Below are 23,194 nucleotides of genomic sequence, written 5' to 3'. Positions count from 1 at the left end.
TCTTTTTGCGGTGAGTAGCCTCCCCCCCCGCAGCAGCGGTACGCCACTTTGCCCTCTCTCATGTACTCTCTCCCTCCCTGGAACTGCTCCCCATGCGATTCACCTGAAATCCTGGCTGTGTGAAAGCACATTACCCTTCACCTTCTGCCCAGGTCTGGCTTTGCAGTGCTCTGAGTAGTGCCCTATTTGTTCAGGTGCTAGTATGGCATCGATACTATGCAGAAAAGTATGAAAAGATGCAACATTTACTACGTATTAAATCCATATATAGATACCATTATATCAGTACTGCCTATTTCTGTGTAATGTTAAAGTTCAAGTTAGGTTTTGAGTTTGTCCAAGATGCTCTTCGTGTACAACACTGATGTACAAGTTTGGATAATACCACGTTTTGCAGCTGAAGTGATGCTCAGTGTTCTCACAGACCCCAAAAGTCCCGATAGTTACACCGTATCCTTGACATTGGGCTGGTGAGCTCTTACCGCCCCCACATTTGCGCGTATTCTTTGTCCTATCGCAGTGGTTATTTTATGCAAAAAAATCTCTCCGAGACAAGTTAGTCGAGATACATACTGCTTTGGAGTAGTTCTTCTTTTTGGTCCTCTCATTGTCTAATCCAGCCTGCAGTGGGATTAAGAACGCAGGGTGAAAAGATCAATAGGGATGCGCACCCGCCCGCAGCCAGGCATGCATATCAATGTGCAGAAGCATCGCTCCGACTTCCCTCCAGCTTTACACAACATAGCTCAGTAAGCACACACACGAGGGAAAAAAAAAATAATAATCAAATCTCAAAGTCAAATGACTAGTTATTAAGGAATATTGTTGAAAGTGATGATAGCGCTGTTAAATTTAGTAGCCGCAGTTAAAATCATTCAAGCTCGCCGGGTTAAGTCAATTAGAAGAGCTACCAGCTGTCTATACTTACTCCATGAATACATCCATGCAAAAATCCAAATGTGCTTGCGCTATTTCTGTATATAGGTCACTCACAGACACATTGCATTCCTCATTTGAAATAGTGCGGGGAACGAAGAGAGGGTCTGTAAAACTGCTCTCCGCAGTTTGCTTTCTGCGGAAATTGAGGCAGCTGTGTTTCACCCCGGCGCTGCCACGAGACAGCACGAACAGGACCAGGACATTTTTTAAACCGAGATTAAAGTCCTCATCCTCACTCTCCCTTCCGCGCCCTTTCTGTTCGTCCAAGAGTCAGCTTTAACTCAACATGTTCAATGCAAATACTTGCTCTCATCTTATTACTACCTACAGAGTTTGATTTTATCCTCCAAAGAAAAGGTAACAACAAGCGGCCGGGTATTTGTCCCGTCACCTTTGCGGGATCTATTCGGAGTGAGTTTGAGAGAGTTTAATTCCTGTCCAGATTTATGCTAAAATAAAACTAGACATACAAGCTGTCCACTGTTTGACCAGGTGACAGAGAAAGTCTGTTTGGGGAAATAAACGCTCTTCTGCTCTGTCCTGCGGTAACTACTGCACGAGACCCAGCTTAGATCTAATTATTCAGCGATTTTCACCCAAACCGTGCCAGAGCGGCAGGCGAGGGAAGCAGCATCTTTACATCACGGGCCGGGACCTGCCTCAGGAGCATTTTAGCTCATCCCTTATCTCAGCTCAGCTATCACAACTGACGTTAAGTTTCTTCTTGAATGATTAGTTTTTAAACACACACTGCAACTTGCAGACTGTTCTCACCGCTGGGTAGGAGCTGGCATATTCCAGCTGAGACTGGAAAGGCACGAGAGGAAAGACAAATCAGAATACAAAGGGAAACACTGAAGTCAGTTATGGCAATCAGAAGAATCCCCCAAACCAAAAGAAAACACGCAAGCAAACAAAAATAAACACAACAGGCAGAGAGATGTAAATCCCAACTAAAGGATTTGATAACGCAGGACTCCTTGCGCAAAGCCAGGAGTCAGCAACTTCAGAGCAAGCAAAACAAGGAAAACGCACGGGCTCCACCATTAGCGATTAATAACACAGAAACACTTCATGCTGGATGGTCTCGGACTAGAGCCCGCCAGCTGAGACGTGGGAGAATGAGGACACTTGCAGTAGAAGAGAGATTCCAGTGTCTTAAACACAGGACGGTGTTCAGGATGAGCCACAGAAAAGCTCCTAAAGATGCCCCTCCATCGCAGCTGAAGATCTGCTGGCAGGAGGCAGAGACATCCTCAAGCCAGCATTATCCCAAGGCCAAAGGGCCACTGTTTACCGAGTAGCCACAGCTTGTAGAGCTTCAGTCAATTTGCTCCCCTGGGCTAATCCACGCCTCAGCTGGTTTTACAGTCCATATTGATGGTTGTTCGGCCGGAAGCATCCAAGCCAGCTCCCCAAAAGTGAGCTCAGCAGATCTCTGGTGTCTGCAGCTCAGGCATCCGCTTAGAAAACATTCCAGGAGAAAATGCAGAGCAAAACTCACAGAGTTTACTTGGGTGGTAAAGTTTCAGTGAGAAATATATTTCTGATACGGGCTCATTTCACTGAAAACTTCCTGTACGGAAAAGAAGCAGAGCTTCAAAGAGCAACCCCAAAGGCCGCCTCGCAGTGCGGTGGAGCCTGAGCACCAAAGATGCAAGGTCCATTTTCAGAAAACTAAAGTCTTGTGGAGCAATTACACACAACGGCATCCCACAACTACGGAAGGCGCCTTCAAATATCCAAAAATAGAAGAGCACACGGAATTCTCCGACTAGTTTTATAAACCCTCGGTGGACACACGGTAACAGGTTTTGGTGTTTTCTTCATGCTAAAATAGCTCAGAAACCAAACGGGGAACTCGAGTCCTCAGAGGTAATTTTTCTTTGGTGGTAGTTTGTGGGGTTTTTCGTTTTGTTTTGTTTTTTTGTTGTTGTTGGGTTTTTTGCTTTGTTTTGAACACACCCAGCAACAGCTAAACCTTCTCAAACAGGCAAAGACAGATGCGGTCAAACTATTAGATTCACCTACTATAAACCCACTCATGGAAAATTATCAATGGCCAATTCATTGGGAGTAAAACAACTAAAAGGCGTATAAGGGTAAAACAGCGAACCTGCACATTTACTTGCTCATTTTCCTCTACCACCCCAGAGACACTTGGGTCAGGGAAGGAAGCTCTGTCAAAACTCTTTTCCTGTGCGTGCCCGAGCGTCAGCTTGCACAAGAATGTTCATCGAATGCTACTTCATGAGGACAGGACGAGGGGGAGTCTGTGCAACATCACTGCAAATACCAGGTATACCTCTGCTTCAACCAGATCCTTCTGGACGTCAGAACGTCAGAAAAGGACATTCTTTGCAGAAGTATGAGGTATTTATGGGCCATCCCGTACAGAAGCTGGAGACCGATGCTCACCAGACCAGCAGCGGTTATCACAGCCCAGAGACTGGCTGCTCCGGGGGAAAAATGGTCAGAAAAAGCTTCTTCTCAAGGGATGGTGGGGAAACAGAATGGAAGGCTTCTGCTGTTTAAATACGTGACAATGAAACACAGGGTCCTATTACAAAAACACATTAAAAGGAATCACATCAAAAGGATTTCCATGAAGAAACGGTGTTTCAGATGAACAGGGCTCCCACCACAGATACGCTGTCAGTGTACTTGCATCTTGCCACATCAAGGGACACACAGTTATAGCCATGGTTAAATAATCTATTTGTATCATAATCACCTTCTAAATAGAAAAAAAAATTTGACATTTCAACTGACCTAGAGATTTTTCACCTCCAAAAAAACCACTTTCATGAACATGTCCAAATTTAAGTAAAATAAACATTGGTTTCAAGTTCAGCTGTGAAGATAAGCTTTTCTTCGTTGAATCTTTGGAGCTCTAAGGCATCTTCTAGCTTGGAAAAGCAACTGAACAAGTTTGCAATCTTAAAGATTTTAAGAATATTTCCTAAGTAGTAATAAGGATCCCACTAAAAAGGGAACAAGGCAACACTTGCTTTTAACTACATCTTATGCTATCTTACAGCAAACTCCATTAGGAATCATTGAGCAGGCTCTGAAGCAGTAATTTTAATTTTTTTTAAAATTTTTTCTTAATTTTCCAGAACTTCTAGAAGCATATGAGGTGTTTCACTCAATTCTGTTCTCTGGGGGATACTTTGTCGGGGAAAAGAAGTAATTCTAGCCTAGATAGTTATTAGCAAGTTTTTTTAAGGAGGAAAAAAAAAAAAAGAAAAAAGCATTTATGACATGAATCTCCAAAGAAGCCAGAAACCAAGGATTACAAATAAAGATCTTGCTATGAATGATACAGGTCTTGCTTTTTCTATAAAAATAGAACTGATCATCCAGCTTAACCACGTAATTACCACTACTGATTGTTAGGAACAACATCAGGAGAACAAATTATTTTCAAACACAACTGTTTTAGGCACAAATGGCTCCATCACGTAAACTAGTCGCAGCTGATTCAAAATCAGGACTGCCAAGAGCTTCCTCCGTAGTGTTGTTACAGACATTTTCAGTTTTGTGGTTCACTGAATGCTTCTCCGTGGGTCTCAGAAGCTTCTCCGTGGGTCTCAGAGGCAGCGCGCTCTGCTCATCCTCTGAAGATCATCAACACATGCTGAGACAACAGCATTACCTGTTCACAACTCAACTGCTTACACTAGCTTCACACCTACGAGAGCTGATTATGTCTATGCTAGAATGGAGCTAAGATTCGTACACACATGTATTATCTGGACAGATATCGTACAGATATTTTGAGAGAAAATTGAATTTTTTTCTGCAGATTAGTACCGGTGCATTGGAGCACCCTGTGCTCTACTAATCCCTCCCCTCCACAAAACTCAAGCCTGCAGATGATTTTCCGCTATCTCTAAAGCAGTTCTGAGAGGAACGTTCACCTGCAATCCCAAAGCGCTTAAGACCTATTTCTACTGATAATTTGCTTTTGGTTTCCTGAGCTAATAAACATTGATCATGGAGTAAGACACTGCTGCTTCTTCCCAAATTCTTGGCGATGACACAAGGGAGCTTACAAGGTGCGTACGAGAAATAGGTGTGTATACCAGTGTTTTGGCTGAGTACTTCCCACATCAGTAAGGGTGAACAGCATTTACCTGAAAAGCTTTTATGGAGTCGCGTGCTCTGCTGGTGTTCCTGCACAGCATGCACAAATCTGACAATTCCCCTGGTTGAAAGAATTATTGACCTACGTACACTCTAAAAGAACCCAAACCCCATATTCCTTGAACATGGAACATGGCAAAACCTCGGAAGGATGACGTTAGCAGAGTACTATGACCAGTCTGGAGGTAGAGGGGACAGCAACATCAGCACACACACACATGCACACTTAAATTGTCTGATTTACCAACCCTCAGGCTTCCACGGCTACCCACTGACATGTGCTCATCTTCATCCGAAGCCTAGCAAAAGAAAGTATAAAGACAAGAAAACAATGAAAAGAACACAAGTAACACAGGCAGTGAGGTAAATGCAGATGGCTCTGATGGAACAGAAATAAAGAAAAGCCTTACAAAATAAACGTCTTTAAAAAATGAACTGCACTAAAACTGCAAGCAGAAAGTAAATTAAATCATATCCTGACCAAGAAATACTGTCAAGCATTTTACTATAGGATGAATGACAAGCTTGGCTTGGGTGTCCCCTGCTCTATGCTCTGAATAAATGCACGTTAAATGCTCCAAGCAGGTTATTTCCCCACCTTCCCCCTCCCCTGCCCCCCTTTATTTAGGCACATTTGCAAAAACTCCCCGGAGTGACTGGGAGAGGGCAGAGAATTCAGGAAGTGGCTTCGGGGTTTTCACTGGGCTGGGGCAGGGGGGAAAAGCTTGTTTCGCTTTTTTCTTTTAAAAAGGAACTGCCTTATATATGTCTGTTCTCTTAATTTGAAACTTCTAGCTATAAATAAAAAAGCAAAAGCAGATACTAACCGAGGCATTTCTTCGGGCTCTACGGGAATAACGCTCGCTGTCTTCCTACCAAGGCAGCAGAGAAAAAACAAAGAGCGAAGGGTTGAAAGGACAGATACACCAACCGAGCGCTTTCCGAAAGACACAGCGAAACTTCAGCAAGGTTTAGGACCAAGGTTAAACCAAATAATGGGAGGTGACAAGTCAGAAAATGCCTTTCCCCCCCCCCCCATTTGTGACCTCAGCTTTCTTCCCCTCCCTTTTACTCAGCTACATACATTCCTTACTTTTACATAAAACTGTACACGGTGACGTCTTTATTCTTATCTCAAAAAAACGTTCCAAGCGCGTCTCTCTGCATCTGGGAATAGGGATACTTACAGTGCTTTTGTAACTAAGCTTTCCAGTTTGCAGTCCTTCAAAATAAAGCTCAAAATATCTTCTCTATTTGAAATCACGTGGCAGGGCAATGGTCTCTCTCTAGGGAGTACCCCAGCGGGGCACAGCCTGGCCCCTTCTTCCAGACGAAATGCATCCGTGCACTGCTTCCAGCCCCTGTGACACACAGCACCGCCGCCTTTCGCGGGCCAAAGGCTGTGGTAACGCTGGAAATGCCGTAGGATGCTCTACGTTTCCACAAACCGCTTTTACGTGGAATTTAGAAACAGCGATAGAAGATTTTCACCGTTGTAGTTAAGGGTTCTCACAGGCTGATTTCCAAGCAAGGGAATTGTTAGGAAGGTGGAGCTAAGCTCACCAAGCAAGGATTTGAAGAGACTTAATAGCTTATCCCTGAGATTGGAGCATCCTGGGTGGATGGTTGGTCCATATGGCAGCAGACTTGGAGGATGGCACAGAGCAAACCAGCCTTTATGCCGATTAATTATCTAGGGTGAAGGAAGTTGGGGAGTTTGAAAAGTTTTCTTCCACACTGGAAGTCAGCTGTTCAATTTTGCTTTTTTCAGCGTGCGCTACCCAGCTCATAGGGCAAGGCCACTAATGGCAGTTTCTGTCTAGCATCACTGGTACATTTATGAAATCACTTGTGTTAAATAGTAAAATGCAGGATGTTGCATTATTGGAAAAAGCAAGCGTTGCCACAGCAGCAGCAATAATGCATCTGAGCAGTGCCCCTGGACTGGTGAGCATAAAGGTAACTGAAGAAACACGGACAAAACTTGCCCAAAATTTAACTGAAGACAGATTTGAGAAGACTCAAATTGTAACAAAATCCACAAGAAGTAAAATGTGTACATATATTCCTCGTATCACAAGTGGCTTTAACCTGTGTATATGCTAAGCTAATCTTCAAGTGACAGGGTGGAGACGGAGGTCTCTAACCAAACCCTTGCCCAGTTTTAAGCTGATCATTTCATCTATCGATGTGGACTGCAAGAATCCTTGTGATAAGAGTGGAATTCACATTTCCAATACATGAAAATACCTACTTTGTGGGATTTCAAACTCTATGAACTCTACAAAACTTCAACACGTGAAAGCTGTTTAGCTACGTTGATCAAGGCCTACCATCCACTGCTCGATGTCTCCCCATTTAGTATCCAGACCATAATATTTCTACAGACAGAAAAGGGGAAAAAAAGAACAGAATTTAGATGAGCAAGGCAAACACAGAATGTTTCCACATGCATTGCCAGGTTTCGGCCGAGCCGCACAGTTCCACACACACAAACATGCTGGGGAGAAGCCATGCCACATGCCACCAGAGCCCTCCAGAGCACGCGGACGGGAAAAGCCACCTGGCAAGGGGACAGGGGTGTTTGGGGTACGGCCGGGGTACTCGACAGATGCTTCTTCCTCAGGAGTGCAAAAAACCCCAATGCTGCGGGGACAGGAGCAAGAAGCGTGATGAGTCTTGAATTACTGACCCATTTAAGTCAAGTCTCATTACAAGGCAACCGAACGCAGAACACTTTTCAGGATGAAAAAAAAAAAAAATGCTGTCAAATCATGTTTACCGTACAGGTTTGTCAAAGAGGGAAGACAAGCTGAATACAATACAACTGATCTCCGGGCATTCTTATTCCCAGAGCTCCTTTTCAGAGCACCGGGCTTTTTGCCGACACTTCAGCCATCCCGCCAGCGGTGGTACCACCACCCAGGACAGAAGAGCAGGCAAGGCTGGGGAGCTCTCTGCGTTTCCTTAGTAGCTTGTCTTCTTCTGAACCGTTTTCTCAGTTCATAAATACTTGGCACAACATTGGGAACCTCCCAATGAACTGGCATTTCCACCAGGCAGCAAACGGTTCAACAGAAAAGTTTAGCAGGACTTTTCTTCCTCCCTGAACACGCGCTTCCCATCTAGTCTCAGGAAGTTTGCGTTTATAACGGTGATCATAACATTCCTGTGTGAAGGAAAATCACCGGCTTAAAGCACAATAATCGGCAAATGGAAATCCTGCTTAAGGAAGTATAATATGTCTTTTAGAAAAAATTCAGATTATGTGCTTTGAGGTTCATGTATTTGTGGAAAAAACAAGCCTGTACTTGCCAGCTTTCCTAGAGGCTTGAGGAGGCAGGAGCATCAACAGTCAAAACCTCAGGTAACGACCAAAAAAAAAAAAAGAAAAAGAGAAACCTGTTCTGTATTATACTCTGCATTTAGCACTCGCTCAATGGTATTAATGTAATTTTACTTTCACCCTTAAAAACCTCATTCACTATTTATTAATAAACCAGAACAAGCAGCTGCCTGTTCTTTGATACCGTATCGGTTTATTCCCACATCAGAGCTCTTCCTCATTAAACAACAAAATGGTTTTCATGTTAAGGTCATCTTCATTTTCATCTTAACAGCTCTGGAGAGAAGAAAGTCTGTTAGGAAGTAGAACGGGCAGCAGGGTGCTCAGTTACACGTCCTGGAGAGCCCAGACTGTACAAGGACCTTTAAATGCTGTCACCTTTGGAGTCAAATTGGGAAAAGGAAGGAGCTCACAGCAATCCCACTTATTGGAAAAGTATTAGAAAATAAGGTTCCAGGCCAATAATTTGAAAACAGGAAATAAATTCCCTGCATTGCGGATGTAAATAGTATGCAAACATCTCTCTGGAACAAGGAAAAGAGACAACGGTTCAACAAGCTCTTTAACCACATCCCCATGAGAGAGGGAAAGCGTTCCCCTCTGCTTTCCCTGCAATTCACCTCAGCATATGTTCAAACACACCTAATACCCCTATACAATGCCTAGCCAAACTGCACGCAAGTGAAATTTCTCCCTTAAACTACGTGAAATTAGAGTGAGTGACACGAACGGTTGTTTCTTCAAGCGTTACGCGCTTCCCTCACAAACGCTCGGATTAATTGCTTCCAGGCAGAAGCATAAACACATGCAACAGCCCGCTGTAAAACTGAGTTTTAGGTACATCCCGTCCTGAAAGTGACCCCTGAAAATTTTATGAACTCCAGCTGGTCAGGATTGTGTACAAGATCAGAACCTACCGATTATATGCTTTGTAGTAAATCAGGTCAGGTAAAGCCTTATTAGAGGCTTTCTTTCCTCCCCAAGAGATGTATTACACTTTCTAACACTAGAAATTAATTTATAAAAACCACTACGAAAACAGAGAATCCTTTTCTCACGCATAGGAAGGATCCATAAACAGGCTAGTAATTTTTGTAAGGTTGGCTGCTTCCTCTTCCTGCTCTCTGTTCTCCTTACTTTAACAGAAGCTTCTGAATTCAGTTTTGCAAAAGGGAGATAAGGAAATACCCCTTAAAAAACTTGTCATGCCACAAGTGAAGTTCCACTTTACCGCCTTTTCCTCCACCATTTAAAGCTACATAGCTACATGCTTGATACCCCCCAAAAGAAAAATGTTAATGAATGCGATTGCCTTGAGACTGTTTTTAATGTATAATCTTTTAAATAGCACATCTCGCATTGGACAGAACCGGCGGCATTTGGAGGCTCAGGGGTGTTTGCCCCCACGGCCGCTTCCCAGTTCTTCCTCTATGATGACTCTTCTGTTCTGCCCCGAGGGGACTATAAGGGTTAAAGGGAAAAGAATTAAAAAAAAAAAAAAAAAAAAAAAAAAAAAGGTGTTTATCCATTCATTTGGATTTTAGTTAGTGGCCTTTGCCAGACTCAAGTTCTCTTCTACCCTGAAAAGCGATATTACAATTAAATAATTAATGACATTAATACCATTGAGAGAGAATTGCGGATCAGATTTGCTCACTAAGTGACAGCGAAACTGCTAGACTTGCAAACTCAGGAGGGGATGTTGTGAGGCTAACCCACTTATCTTCTCATCCATGCCAGGACACCAAGAGTAAATAACCTCCTCCACTCCCACAGGGCTGCGCTTCTACCAGAAGATTAAATTAGCTTCTATAAAGGAGATTGATAACGAGCCTGTTTGATCCGTGGGCAGATGTTAAATTTTGAGTCGCTCAGTATGTGGTCAGCTCCACAGATAAAAACACGAGTACGATATGTTTGTTGCCAATTGATGGGGTGAGGATTAAAGACCAGTGCACATGATTTGAGCAGCCGTCTTCACACACGGCCGCGCTTACAGAGGAGAAGAGCAACGTCCGAGAAGCGCATGCACTGCTAGGTCAAGCCAGTGAAACGTGCAGGTAAGGCTGCCGGAGTGCCAGGACAAACCCAAACAGGCTGTGGGGGTTTAGGACATGTTTATCAGTCAGCAAGCAATAAAAATATCACAGGAAAAAAGGAAATATTCAATAGGGTAGAAAATGGCAGGCTTGAGGAAAGCTTTCTCCCTCCCTGCAAAATGTCTTTGGAGCTATTTCTCTTTCTGGGTACCACACAGTTCATGTGTTGAAAGTACAGAACCGCCAAATATCATAACACAAACCCTAAAAACTCTCTGTTTTTACATAGCAAGTGACCTCAGTTAGAGCTATTAGAGTTATTCTTATTATTATCATTATTACTATCGTCCTCTTTGCCGTCATTTGGAACTATGAAGAGGAAACTGCCTTTAAACTGAGGTGAGAGATACAAAAGCATCTATGATGCTTAGGTCACATTGGAAGAAAGGCCATACAGTTTATTTACCAAAAGATTACAAACTCAAGCCCAGCATCCCCCATTTACTTCAGGGACCTTCTGCAAAGTCATCTGAAAGTCAGTCATGTTTCCTGCCGGCACCTCTTAAGTGCTTGCCCAGCCTGAAATCTTTCAGCATTAACTCTTGGCCTTCAACACGTATTTGTCTGTATGGTTCTCGGGGACACATGGAGCCACCACACTCTCCTAGGACGGCTGCTTTGCTAAATTACTCTTCTGCTCATTGCTTGTTCTTTGCCAAACAGCCTGTAGAAAAAAGTACATGAAGTGCCTGACCAGACACATTTTACACGGGTCATCTTCCCCCAGCTCCCCCCTTTATTATCCACCCCGCAAGACCATGGGAGGGACGGAGGGAATGGCATGGAAATGCAAAGCCTGCTGTGCATCTTCCATTCCCAAGAGGTTTTACTGAAATGCCAGCAAGACTTGGAACGTGGGAGCACACACACATGCAAAGGAGAATGAAAAAGCGCGAGCCCTACCTTCTGAACCTGGTAGATCTAGGGGAAAAAGGGAAAGGAAAGAAACAAGGAAACAAAAGCTAGCGTGAATGAACAAATAGCAATGCAATGTTCCATAGCTCGTTCAAAAGGGAAAAAAAATAAATCATTTATACAGAATATACAGCAAAACACAAATACAAAAAAAAGTGCACATCGAAGCCTTGTAGCGTTTGGTAGAATGAAAGTGTACGTTTACATTCTATGCGTCCTCCGTGTGCCCAGCTGTAATACAGCATTTCTGTTCTCATTCCACTGGGCTCTTGGAGGCACACGCAACCTTTGGTCCCTTAGACCACACCAGCCCAGAGCCGAACCCAGCTGTGAGCCAGGACATCTCCCTTCTTTAACCCCCGTTCTTCAAAGCAACGGCTGCCCAAATACTCACCCTGGATGGCAGTTGTGCATCTACCATCACAATAAAAACAACAGCAGTAACTACAGAAAATCCGTCCTTCTTTTAAGGCCAAATTTTGTCCTTAACTGACGAAGCACAGTTACAAAAGCACCAATGCTATACATCTTTCATCCGTGTATAGCACAGTGTCAGCTTGTTAAAAGTGAAAATTTCTTTGCACATTCATTGCCAGCACTGGAGGATCTCCGGAGGTTGCTTTTTCAATTTTTAATGTTTCCATGGAGTCTCACACCATTTGCAGGCCCTAATAAACGCATTGCTGACTCTACAAAGCTGTTCCATAGCCTTGAACCATTTCAATAATACACAGAAGCATTACCACCACTCTGATACATCTGAATTTCGCTGAGGTGGAGAACTGCCCTTGACTGATCAGCTTTGTAAATCCATGTGAAAACAGAAAACGTGTTTGGTTTTTTTCCTCCCCCTCACATTTCTCCTAGCATTTCTAAAGTAAGAAATGCTTCTTGTTCAAAAACACGTAACCAGCTACAAATCCTGATGGAAATTGCAGCTTCGTTCTCTGCCGAACACCTAGCTTTGTACCTGCAGGAAAGGTATCACAGCTCTGGTTGGAAAGCCCACAGCTGCCTCACTGCTTATCTTCCTAGATAAGCCCTGGCACTGAATAACCCCAGCCCCAGCCCTCCGCTCTACAAGCACAACCGGGGGGAAGGGGACATTGCCCCGAATCCAATCTTCAGCTGGTCAGCTGGCGGTAGTCAGGCTCCCATGTTTTGGGATATATCCAGTGGGTCCCTGCCATGCGTTGCTCTTCTGGGCCTCCTCAGGTGAACCCAGAATCATAGAATTGCCCAGGTCGGAAGGGACCTTTCAGATCATCGAGTCCAACCATCAACCTAACTCTGACAAACCCATCACTAAACCATATCTCTAAGCACTGTGTCTGCCCGGCTTTTAAATACCTCCAGGGATGGTGCCTCAACCACTGCCCTGGGCAGCCTGTCCCAATGACCCTTTCAGTTTAAGATTTTTCCTAATATCCAGTCTAACCCTCCCCTGGTGCAACTTGAGGCCGTTTCCTCTTGTCCTACTGCCTGTTCTTTGGGAGAAGAGATCGACCCCCCGTGGCTACCCCCTCCTTTCAGGGGGTTGCAGAGAGTGAGAAGGTCTCCCCTCAGCCTCCTCTTCTCCAGGCTGAACACCCCCAGCTCCCTCAGCCGCTCCTCACAAGACTTGTGCTCCAGACCCCTCACCAGCTCCATCGCCCTTCTCTGGACACGCTCCAGCACCTCAGTCTTTTTTGTGGTGAGGGGCCCAAAATTGGACACAGCACTCGAGATGGGGCCTCACCAGTGCCCAGTACAGGGGGACCGTCACTGGCCCAGTCCTGCTGGCCACACTGTTCCTGAGAAGGCCAGGATGCTGCTGGCCTTCCTGGCCACGCTGCTGGCTGTGTGGCAGAGATGCCAGTGCTGGGAAGCAGGGCGTACTTCTTTCAGCCCTTGCCTCCATGGCCTGATCAGGTTCCCCTTCGTCATCGTGAAGGACAACTGCAGAACCCAGCTTAGTAACTCAGAAGCGCTAATTCCTATTCCTACAAGTGCACGGGGGATAACTGAGACCCACGTTTGAAGCTCACATTCCCACACACTAATCACCTCGCTTACCTTTTACTAAGAAAACCTTCAAGAGGAAAATGAACTAAACCTTCCCAGCGTTCCCAAGACTACATGCTGCCTCTGACCTTTTGCTTCTCCGTTGCCTTTCATCCATCCAGAGAAGCCAACCACCACCACTGGTGGCGATTACCATGCAGCTGTTTAACCTTTAAGCTTTAACTTTCCCACACCACTGTCTCACCCATGCTTTGAGGCAACACCATGGAAATCTTACTTCTCCAAACCCCAATGCTTCAGGCTCGGCGTAGCAGTTATTCCTGTCGAGCACAAAGCCAGACCTTGTGTCCAGGACCCAGATTGCCATGAGATAAAATAACAACAAGGCCCTTGTTCAGGGCCAGACACCACGGAGGGCAGTGGAGGGGGACATGAGGACAATGCCAAGTGTGTCATCGTAACTGTTCCAACTTTTTATCAAACCTGGAAATTTTTGGCCATCCGTCAGCTAAAAGGCATTACAACAGCTCTGCTCCAAAGCGACTTATCTCTCATCAGCGTACTGTCCAGCTTAGATCGTATGTTACAGGAAAAATCAAACACCTTTAAACAATAATCTCTGTTGCAGGAATGCTCCCCGCAAAGAGCTTAACATGGTCCACAGACACCTAAGCCATCAAACGCCTGAAATAGCACTTTCCTGTACTACAATATGACAAAAAAACCGTGGGTTTGTCCACAGTATTAGCAGCAGGCTGCTTTCCTCGTTTCCTCATCATATGAGGCTTCCCACAGAAGTGAAGTTTTTCTTAGAAATAACTTTTGAACAGGACAGAACAAGCCAGTGAAGCATGGTTAGATGGCCGCAGAAGGCAGATATCCAGACCCTGCTAAAAACCCCTTCAGCATTGTCCCTCTCTGGATTTTCCTGGGCATCTTCACACTGGTTCTATAAGAAAGATACAGATCAACCATCACAAACCTCCGTAACTTCTTCCCTGCGTACGCTAGCACTAAATTTAATAGTCAGCCTCTCCCCTCCCATTCAAGCCATGAGAATTCTGCTTCTCTCTGGTTTTTCCTGCGCTGCCCGGGATTTTAAACAGCCTCAAACAATCTCGAATGCCAGCTGCACCGTGGGACCTGCTAACTCAGACCAAATCCCAGTACGGGAAGAAGGGGCCCAAGTCACAGTCAAAATGATAGGCGAGCAGATCAAGAGTGCTTGCAAGTCTTTTGCGCACATTATCTTGACTTTAATACATTTACTAAATTTACTCCATGCTGCAGGAACTGCCATAGAAAAAGAGAAACCCACAACACAAAGCACTGGTAACATTTTATTCCAAAGAAACACGAATCCAAAGGAGGAAAAGTACGTGCAAATGAGTATGCTGGTAAAGAACAAGTTTACGAAACAGCAAAGCCAAGTTTTGTGCTGTGCCCTTAAAGCGAGAGCTGAAGAGGAAGCTAGGAGACAAGCACAGCGCTCTTGCCTTCAACTAAACATACGGGCTCATCTGCTGTGCGAACTGGCACGCAAGAACCTCGTCTTGCAGATTAAGGAGTGGGAGGAGATCATTCTCTTTTCACTTCAGGCACTAATATCAGCTTAAGTTGTGGTCTCCAAGCCTCAGTCCTCGAAGAGACATTTAAAGTCTTGCCAGCAGAACACACAGACGGTACTCCTACATAAAACATTCTCTGCAATTAGCCCCAATGCTGCAGCTTTTGTGTGTCTTGAAACAGTGCTGTTAAATATTTCTTGGGAAAAAAGGCTTTAGAAAAAAAAAAAAAATCACAGAAAAAAATTCTTCCATTTTACTTCATAGCCGCACAGGAATTAACAACTTGTTACTCAGAAAAACTGAGCCAACAACTCCTGACTTGCTCTTCTGCATGAATTAAAAATAAATCTCTGAACGCACACAAGCGTTGAGTCAAATTTGTCTCAGTACCAAACACATCTCTACAGTACGAGCCAAACAGACTGGCCTTAGACTCTGCAACTGCAAAACCCAGTGTCTAAAGACCATGGCAGCATGGAATGGTCAAAAACATGGGACCCATCACTGCTCTGACTCCCACCAGCCGGGTGGGTACCGGCGGTATGACAAAAAAGTAAGTATCATCTATTGGAATTGTCCCTTCAGCTTCGGACATGCATTGGCATTGCCTCACGTCAGAGCTCTCCTCTACTGAGTTATGATGCGTGGAAGCATACCAGGAAAACCTACCGTGACCTCCAGATTAATTATTTACATCTTTGGTGGACAACAACAACAAAGCGGCACGGAATAAGAAGCCAGAAATGTTCAAGCAGTTCCATTTATTAGACCTGAGCCCTTCTTAGAGCCCCATGTCCAGGAACCCCTTCTCTACTAAACATATAAATATTTATATACACAAATTTACACACCTGTGTATCATTCGAAACTGACCATTCCCCTTATCTTCATAAATCAGCATGTATCAGATCATGATTCCTGTGCTAGTTTTCCTTCTTCAGGCTCAGAAAACAATTTACCTGGATTGCTTTCCTATTAAACTTGTAGTCATGCTCTCCCCCTTACCTTCCTCTCCTTGGGGAAAAAAATAAAACAAAATAATAAACCAAAACACCAACCAAACAAACAAAAAAACCAAAACCAAACAACCCAAAAAAACCCCACCCACCCTGGCACACTTATCCTTCTCTCTGCTGCCAGGTGATGAGATGATACCGCCTCCGGAGCACACCTGCAATCCTGCCCCACCGCAGCGAACGGTGGCAGCCTTCCACTACGCAACTTCCCTGCATCCCGCACTGAAATTCAGACCGTTTTCTTCCAAAAGCCCATCGATTGGTGCAATATAGTTTCTCCAACTACTGCTCTGCTACCGCAGTACCTTGCTTCCCATTAAGTTTCCAGAAGAATTCTTAAGAGTCACCTTATATTTCAAGCCAGGTTTATAAAGCTGCCCCTCCGAGCACACAACCACGAGATGAAGAGCAGCGACCACCGGCAAGAGGTCCTAAGCAAGGGCTGAGCCCCCACCTCCAGCTAACACGTTCATCACCATCTAAAGCCGAGCTGCCTGCCACGAGCTTCTCATCCCATGCTCCTTTGGAAGGGATGTCGTCAACAGCGTGGCTGATGAGAAATAGAATCTTAAATTTCCAAAAGAACAGACCACACAGCAATTTCTGCTGTCCATTCTGTGTGCGACGTGAAATAATTTCTGCCAAAAGAAGAGCTCGGGATGACATCGTGTGGCCCTCACCGCGTATCGATGAGCTTTACTACACAGTTGAGGCTGATCTTTGGTGTGATCTTCACACATGGCTACTCTACAGAACCAGCACGGGGCGTTTTAACAGCTTTCTAATGAAGTGGCTGCTCATTCTACCCACAGCAGCCTTCGTAAGATACAGAGCAAGAAAAAAAATAATCTCAGACACCTGGGGCTTTTGCATTCCTTTCTGCAAGCAGAACATTCGTTAAAATGCATAGGTAGACTCATGATGCAAAAATCATCCAGTTATTTTAAAATGAGGAAAATGAAGCACGTTAAGAAACGTTGTTAATACTAGACAGTGGGCAGAAAAGGAGCCAATTTCCAGTCCAAATCCAAATCATAAAAGCACCCTATTTTCACTGCCAGCCAGAGCTATACTGCCATGTTTATAGCTTCTAATGGTAACATCTGGAAACTTTTAACCCAGACCAACAATATAAATATATTCTCAAGTAATCCATGCTCCACAAGAAGCCTGTAAGGGCACGTACATTGCTCTAAGCATGAACAAGTACACACATATGCAATAAATTTATTTATTGCTTTTTAACTCCTGAAACCAGCTCCGAAAAGCTTCTGGAGTAGTAAAACAAGTGCTTTAAGTTCTGGTTATTCAACCTGGCAGTAGTGGGAACGTGTTACTTATTTCTCTGAAAAGTGTGCGAAGGAAAACGAAGATAGCAGACAACAAGCTGTACGGACACCAGCATCACAGTATGTTCTCCTCCAAGGAAGGGGTAGGTGCCAAACCTCTCCTGTTCAACACTGCTTGGGATTTTCTGTATTTACGCTTTCTTTTATTATATCTGCAAGATACTTCTGGCATTGAAAAGCTTCTTGCAGCCATCCTTACCAACCCTACCTTGCATCTAGGGGCTGAGATGAAGCTATTTGAAAAAAATTAAACAATACCCAAGCTTGCAAAATATTAAATCAACGTGTAGTCACGTTATGCAGTTTATGCCAGTGAATTACAAAGCAGATTGTAGTGGATATCTGGCTTAGCTTTCACTGGATCTGGTATTTCAGAGCTATGTCCTGCACCACGCGATTTGTCTCTATACAAAGAAATCACAGATTTTCAGATCACTAGCTCTCCAGTTATTAACTGCACGAGCACGCACACAAGCTTTAGTTTTCATACCAAAATTTCAATTTACTAGGACACCCTTTGCAGCATCAGCTTTTAATCTTCAAGGGGGTCATCAGCTGCATTAGAGTTATCTCCAAATTAGATGGTAACACCACCGGCAGGTGCCGTGACACCCGTATTTACGTTGCTGCCCAAACAAAACACCTCGCGGTTGTTTACCATGGACCTCCCAAAGGCTGCTCGGCCAGTCCCATTGCTCAGGCTGTAGGCACAGTGGGAAGCTTGACAGCCCTGACGCTTATCCGCACTCCAGGCCTTCCAAACGTGGTCCAGGTTGCAAGAAACATCCTTCAAAAAGCAGCGACCATGGGGGTAAAAGGTTCCTCTCTCCCACAAGCAGCCACGCTCCCCCGCAGCGCTCGCTCCTGCTGTGTCCGCAGGTACGTCTAACCCTGCTGTGGCTGCAGGGTGCCGAGACACATCCAGACGTGCCTCAACTAGAGGAGACACTCCAGCACAAAGCTGAGCACGGGCAAACTGCCCAAGCGCCTCTGTTGCAGGCTGATCTCTGCAGCCTGCACTGACACTGCTCTACTATCACATCCCCGTTCGCTCTTTAAAAGCGAAACGGAATCCTTCTCTGCACCCTAGAGCACAGAGGGACGTTTATTCTTGCTCTGTGTTCCCACACCCTGCCCCCAAACTCCTTACTTCTTCCCTTTCCTTCCAAATCTATTTGAAAACAATTAAATTATGATTGCCATTGGCCCTGTTACATCTACCCTGCTGTTCCACTGAACGCACAGCAACAAACACAAGTTTTAAGCCTTTCTGTTCTCGTGGCTGGTTTGGTCCACCTGTGCCACCCCACGCTTGCAGCCCCGTTTGAACAGCCCTGCTTTAGCTTCCAGAGCTTCACAACAAATGCTGCTCTCCGCTTCCCGGACTGGAGAGAATGACATTTAGTACAGCTCCTACTTGTCAAACACAACAGGAGCAGAACAAGCCTTTTTGGTCTTGACTATCATTCCTACACTGGAAGGCCGTGATCTCCCACACGCTGACGTGCAGGGGCACAGTAACTTTGCTGATGGCATAAAACAATCAGCTCTTCCAGAATTTGGGAGAGACTACACCAGGCATTTAACCCAACCACTCTGGAGAAGGTAACATTCTTCCCAAATTCAGTGTCTATCATACTTCTGCCAACAGCAGACCATCGTTTTAGCAAACGGGGGCGACCGCAACGCCAGCTTCACAGCAACGAAGCAAAACAACGTGCAAGTGAAGACTTAGACAAGGGCCAAGAGTCTTCCACATTCATTAGATTCCTAATGAAGTGATAAGAACCCACGCCCCCCAATGCACACACAAACAAGCTGCATACTTCAAAGTTTACTATTAAACAATGATTACTGAGTAACCACCAGCATTTTCTGTGAATAATTATACTGGCTTCACCAAGATAAAGTTGTTGCTACAATCCCAATTTTTTTTTCCAGGCTACATCCTATGATCAACTAACTCCACGCAGACTATTAAACATTTCAGCCAAACATATATTAACCCTTTGTTCCAGGACCTCGTATTACGTACACACATATTTGGGAAAGAAGATGATCGAAACACACCCCATAAGCCTTGACCGTACCTCTTTCTGCTGCCTCTCCAGTTCCTTCATCCGGATCTCCCGTGCCTCGGCCCGCGCCGCTCGCTTTGCTGCCAGCCTTGCTTCAGCCTGCAAACAGGAGCACAGCAATGAAACAAAGGCTGGACAATTCAACGTGCAACACACTCGTTAAGCAGGGCACAAAATAAGGAGACGAGACTCGGCAAGACTGTAAACACATCTGTAGGAGTTAATTCCCTATTACACGTACTGGCCCTGCCTTCCATAACTTGTTATGCTTCACAGGCAGGTAATACACCCTCGTGCAGGCACTACCCTCAGTTAGCACTTGTGTTTAATTGCTATTTGTGTGGATAGAGAAGAAACAGCAAGATTTATTTAAGAAAGGCAGGTTTGGCTCTTCCCCCCCGCCCCTTGCAGCACAGATTATTTTTCATTGATGAATTAATTTGACCAACAGTGAACACATTATGTGCCATTTTTCCTAACTGCTGACATTGCGCTCGCATACGTGGGCACAGCAGTCGGGTAAACACTGCTGTTCAGCATGACAATGCACAACCAGGGCTGAAATGACGGAGGCGAAGGATTAGGAAACCTGAGAAAATGCACTAACTCAAAATCTCCAGACGTCCATATTCAAGTCCAAACCTCTCCAGCGTGGAAATCCGCCAAGAACGGGAAAACTCCAGTGCTTCCTCATTTCAGCACAGGTGGAAGTGCTGGAACATGCTATACAGTAACATTTTTAATATTCTGCTTTTAATCCCAGGCAAAACCAGTTAGTCTCGTAGCGAAAAACATAGAATTAGCTCGGGCTTGGTACAGTGCGACTGCGAGGGGTTCACCCAGCTTAATTCAGAATAGCTCAGCAGGGAGCAAAACTGCTTCGGAAACCTCTTACTGTAAGTAACTACAGCATCAAATTTGACAGGAAAAAAAACGCAGTAACATCAAGGTTAAGCATGCAGAAAAATCAAAACACCAACGCTTCCACTAGCGCTTCTAAACAGAAAGGAAAACCAGAAAAAAGAAAGGTGTAATTTCTTTTCCCTCCCGTAAATCTGTTCACCGCTCAGACTTGCAGAAAAGGGCCGCAACCTTCAAAAACGCAAAACAAAACACGGAAAAAAGACAAAAAAGGAGAAGGTTGGCTGAAACTCTCGGCTAACCGAAAAGGGCTAATGAAAACCAAGCACAAGCTGGTGTATGGGAGGACCAGGAGCCGTGCAGCGCTGTAGATCTTAAGTTCTCATCAATGATAACAAAATCCAAAGTACGCAGACAGTAGGCCGATACTTAAGTTCACATCATCCACCTTCTACAAAACCCCACCACAAACAGCCCCAATCCCTGAATACCGCCGTCATTCAGTTGTTGACATTCCTTTTGAGGACTATCACAGCTCCCTGTTGTGCAAATATGGTCTATTTAAACATACTGAGTTTTTAATCCTTTCAACACAGACAATTCAGCCTGAAAAATTACTTGTAACAACAGAAAACCCTTCTCGGAGGGTAAAAATGCCCGCGGCAGCAAGAGCAAAGGGTCGGTTTTGTACACAGCGCTGCTCTCTTCAGTTCACGGCTTGAATTTTGAGATACCGAGGCAACCATGGAGAGAAACCCGCAGCCTCAGACCCACTGCAGACCTCCACGCTCGCACCCGAAAACCCTCTCCTCTCCTCATGGCAGGTCGCCGTTACTTATAACGAAACCAAACAACGGTGGGCTCCGGGCATGGGTACCACAAGCGTTTTCCAGGGACTGTGGCTTCAACAGCACTTCCCAACCTGAAGTATCTTGTCCAAAAAAATCCCCTGCAGCCCCGATGGTGGGCAAATAAAAGGCAGAATCCCTGTCAGGCAGCATTAGGATTTACCTGCCCTGTTTGAAATCATTTATGACCACTATATAAACACACTGTACGATGTACGCTAAAGGTAAGAAATGACGGTAATGGAACAAGTACGATATTGCCTTGACGTGATCCATTTCTGTTTATCTGAAAATAAACTGGTATTTATTTTACCAGAACCTCAGGAAGCACTAGCGTAAGCCTGTCCCACGGTCGGAACCGCTGTAAATACAGGACAGTGTGGGAGACAAGGACCTGCTCCGGGCTACTCATCCCCAGCAGCTGCCAGGCCACCCCCGACACCGGGAAACAACCACTGCCTTCTGCCAGGAGCCGCTCAAACACAACACCCACATACCCCCAGGAAGGGGAATCTTGCTCCAAGGACTCCAGCTCATTAACGACTTTTGGGGGAGAGAGGGGACGGGAGATACAGCTTTAGACAGCACCTTTGACTCATGGTTTAGAGATGCATTCCCTCACCCTGACAGCCAAACTGTAAGTAGTCTTAAGAAACAGCACAAAAACGAAAGTCAGACTTAACACCATGCATACATTTGAAAACTGCACCTGATGAAGAACATCAGTGCAATCAGTTAGGTCTACTTTTCTCCTACGGAAAACAAAGGACCCTAAAGTCTCCACAAGCAAAATACACCAAAGAGCACAGAACTAACTGCATCTTAACTTCCCACCTGCCAGAAAGAGATAGAAACAAGATTATCTTGATGTGAAAACTATTGTAGATATTGCCCTTATGAATGTCAATAACCAGCTGAGCTTTCATGTTAGAAAAACCCTACGCCTGTATGGAAAATTCAGACATTGTGCTTATCACACATGAGTATCTCCCCTTCTGCTTTCCTTGCATGATTACAGGATTTACACGCTTGCTAGCTATGTTGCAGAATTATACATCCTCCAGAAGTGCACACGATATATAATGAAATTAAGCTACTTGAAAAATGGAAGGGGGAAAATAAAAAATAAAAAGAGTTTAGCAAGTTATTCTAAAGCCTGCCAGAGAACAAGGCTTGCTGGTTCCCTAGATACCGATACCAACTGCAATAAGTTAAATTAATTTTCCTTTGTGCAACATCCCAGTAAATGACAGGTTGCCCGTATGATATGTTTCAGTTTTAAGTGTCAATCCATGGGGTGTCTCTAATTTATTCCATTTCAGCTTTGCAGTCCTCCACCTGCCTATGCAAAGCCAATTGGCAAGCCTTTAAGACATACCAGAAGAAAAACGCATTTTCCCTTAGTATCTTTGACGAACAATGGCTCACATCTTGCCACAAGCATATTTTTTATTTATGAAATTTTTCTTTCGGTGACCACATGGCTCTTCAGCATGAAGTATCTTTCAATACAAATAAGAGAACCAATATATTCTGGATCCTTTTAAGTAGCTTTTTAACCTTTTTTAAGTTAAAAATCTGCCATTAGAGCATACTGGTACCTTTGTAAGAAGCCAACAATTTGTTATTCCACCCAGAACACTAGTATTTTAAAGCAACTCGTTTTTATCACACGAAAACAAAGTATTACAGAATTGTTCAGGCTGGAAGGTTCCTCAGGAGGTCTCCAGTCCACCCTCTGCTCAAAGCAGGGTCAGCATCAAATTCAAGACCACGTTGCTCAGGGCTTTGGTCCAGTTGACTCATGAAAACCTCCAAGGTTGGTGGCTCCACAGCCTTCCTGGGCTCCTGCTTCGATGCCTGACCATCCTCACAGTGAATTATTCCCCCACCCCACATCAGTGTCAGAACCTGCTCTCTTTCAAGTCAAAACCCACCATCTCATCCTCCCTCCACACACTCCCATAAAGAGCCTGGCTCTGGGCTTCCCAGTAACCTCATCTCGTATGTCGGAAGGCTGCT

At 44.7% G+C, this 23,194-nt stretch overlaps 1 protein-coding gene across 29 annotated transcripts in view; it reads right to left on the bottom strand.

Moving 5' to 3' along the window:
* Positions 1-23,194, bottom strand: part of LRRFIP1 (LRR binding FLII interacting protein 1) — a 115,251-nt gene that overhangs the window by 44,695 nt on the left and 47,362 nt on the right. For 14 of the 29 annotated variants that reach the window (XM_074595280.1, XM_074595283.1, XM_074595282.1 and 11 more), the window contains exons 2-8: positions 19,476-19,562; positions 11,437-11,454; positions 7,422-7,469; positions 5,916-5,960; positions 5,337-5,387; positions 1,714-1,746; positions 574-621 (exon numbers count right to left, since the gene is read on the bottom strand). In XM_074595280.1, the coding sequence (XP_074451381.1) occupies positions 574-621; positions 1,714-1,746; positions 5,337-5,387; positions 5,916-5,960; positions 7,422-7,469; positions 11,437-11,454; positions 19,476-19,562 (330 nt within the window). Of the gene's footprint in view, positions 1-573; positions 622-1,713; positions 1,747-5,336; positions 5,388-5,915; positions 5,961-7,421; positions 7,470-11,436; positions 11,455-19,464; positions 19,563-23,194 lie in introns of all 29 variants that reach the window. The other 15 variants (XM_074595287.1, XM_074595284.1, XM_074595292.1 and 12 more) reach the window with 6 other exon arrangements.

Source organism: Larus michahellis, chromosome 7 (assembly GCF_964199755.1).
Source record: "Larus michahellis chromosome 7, bLarMic1.1, whole genome shotgun sequence".
NCBI classification, from domain to species: domain Eukaryota; kingdom Metazoa; phylum Chordata; class Aves; order Charadriiformes; family Laridae; genus Larus; species Larus michahellis.
Note: the sequence above shows the minus strand (reverse complement) of the source record. Positions and strands in the feature narration are given on the sequence as shown.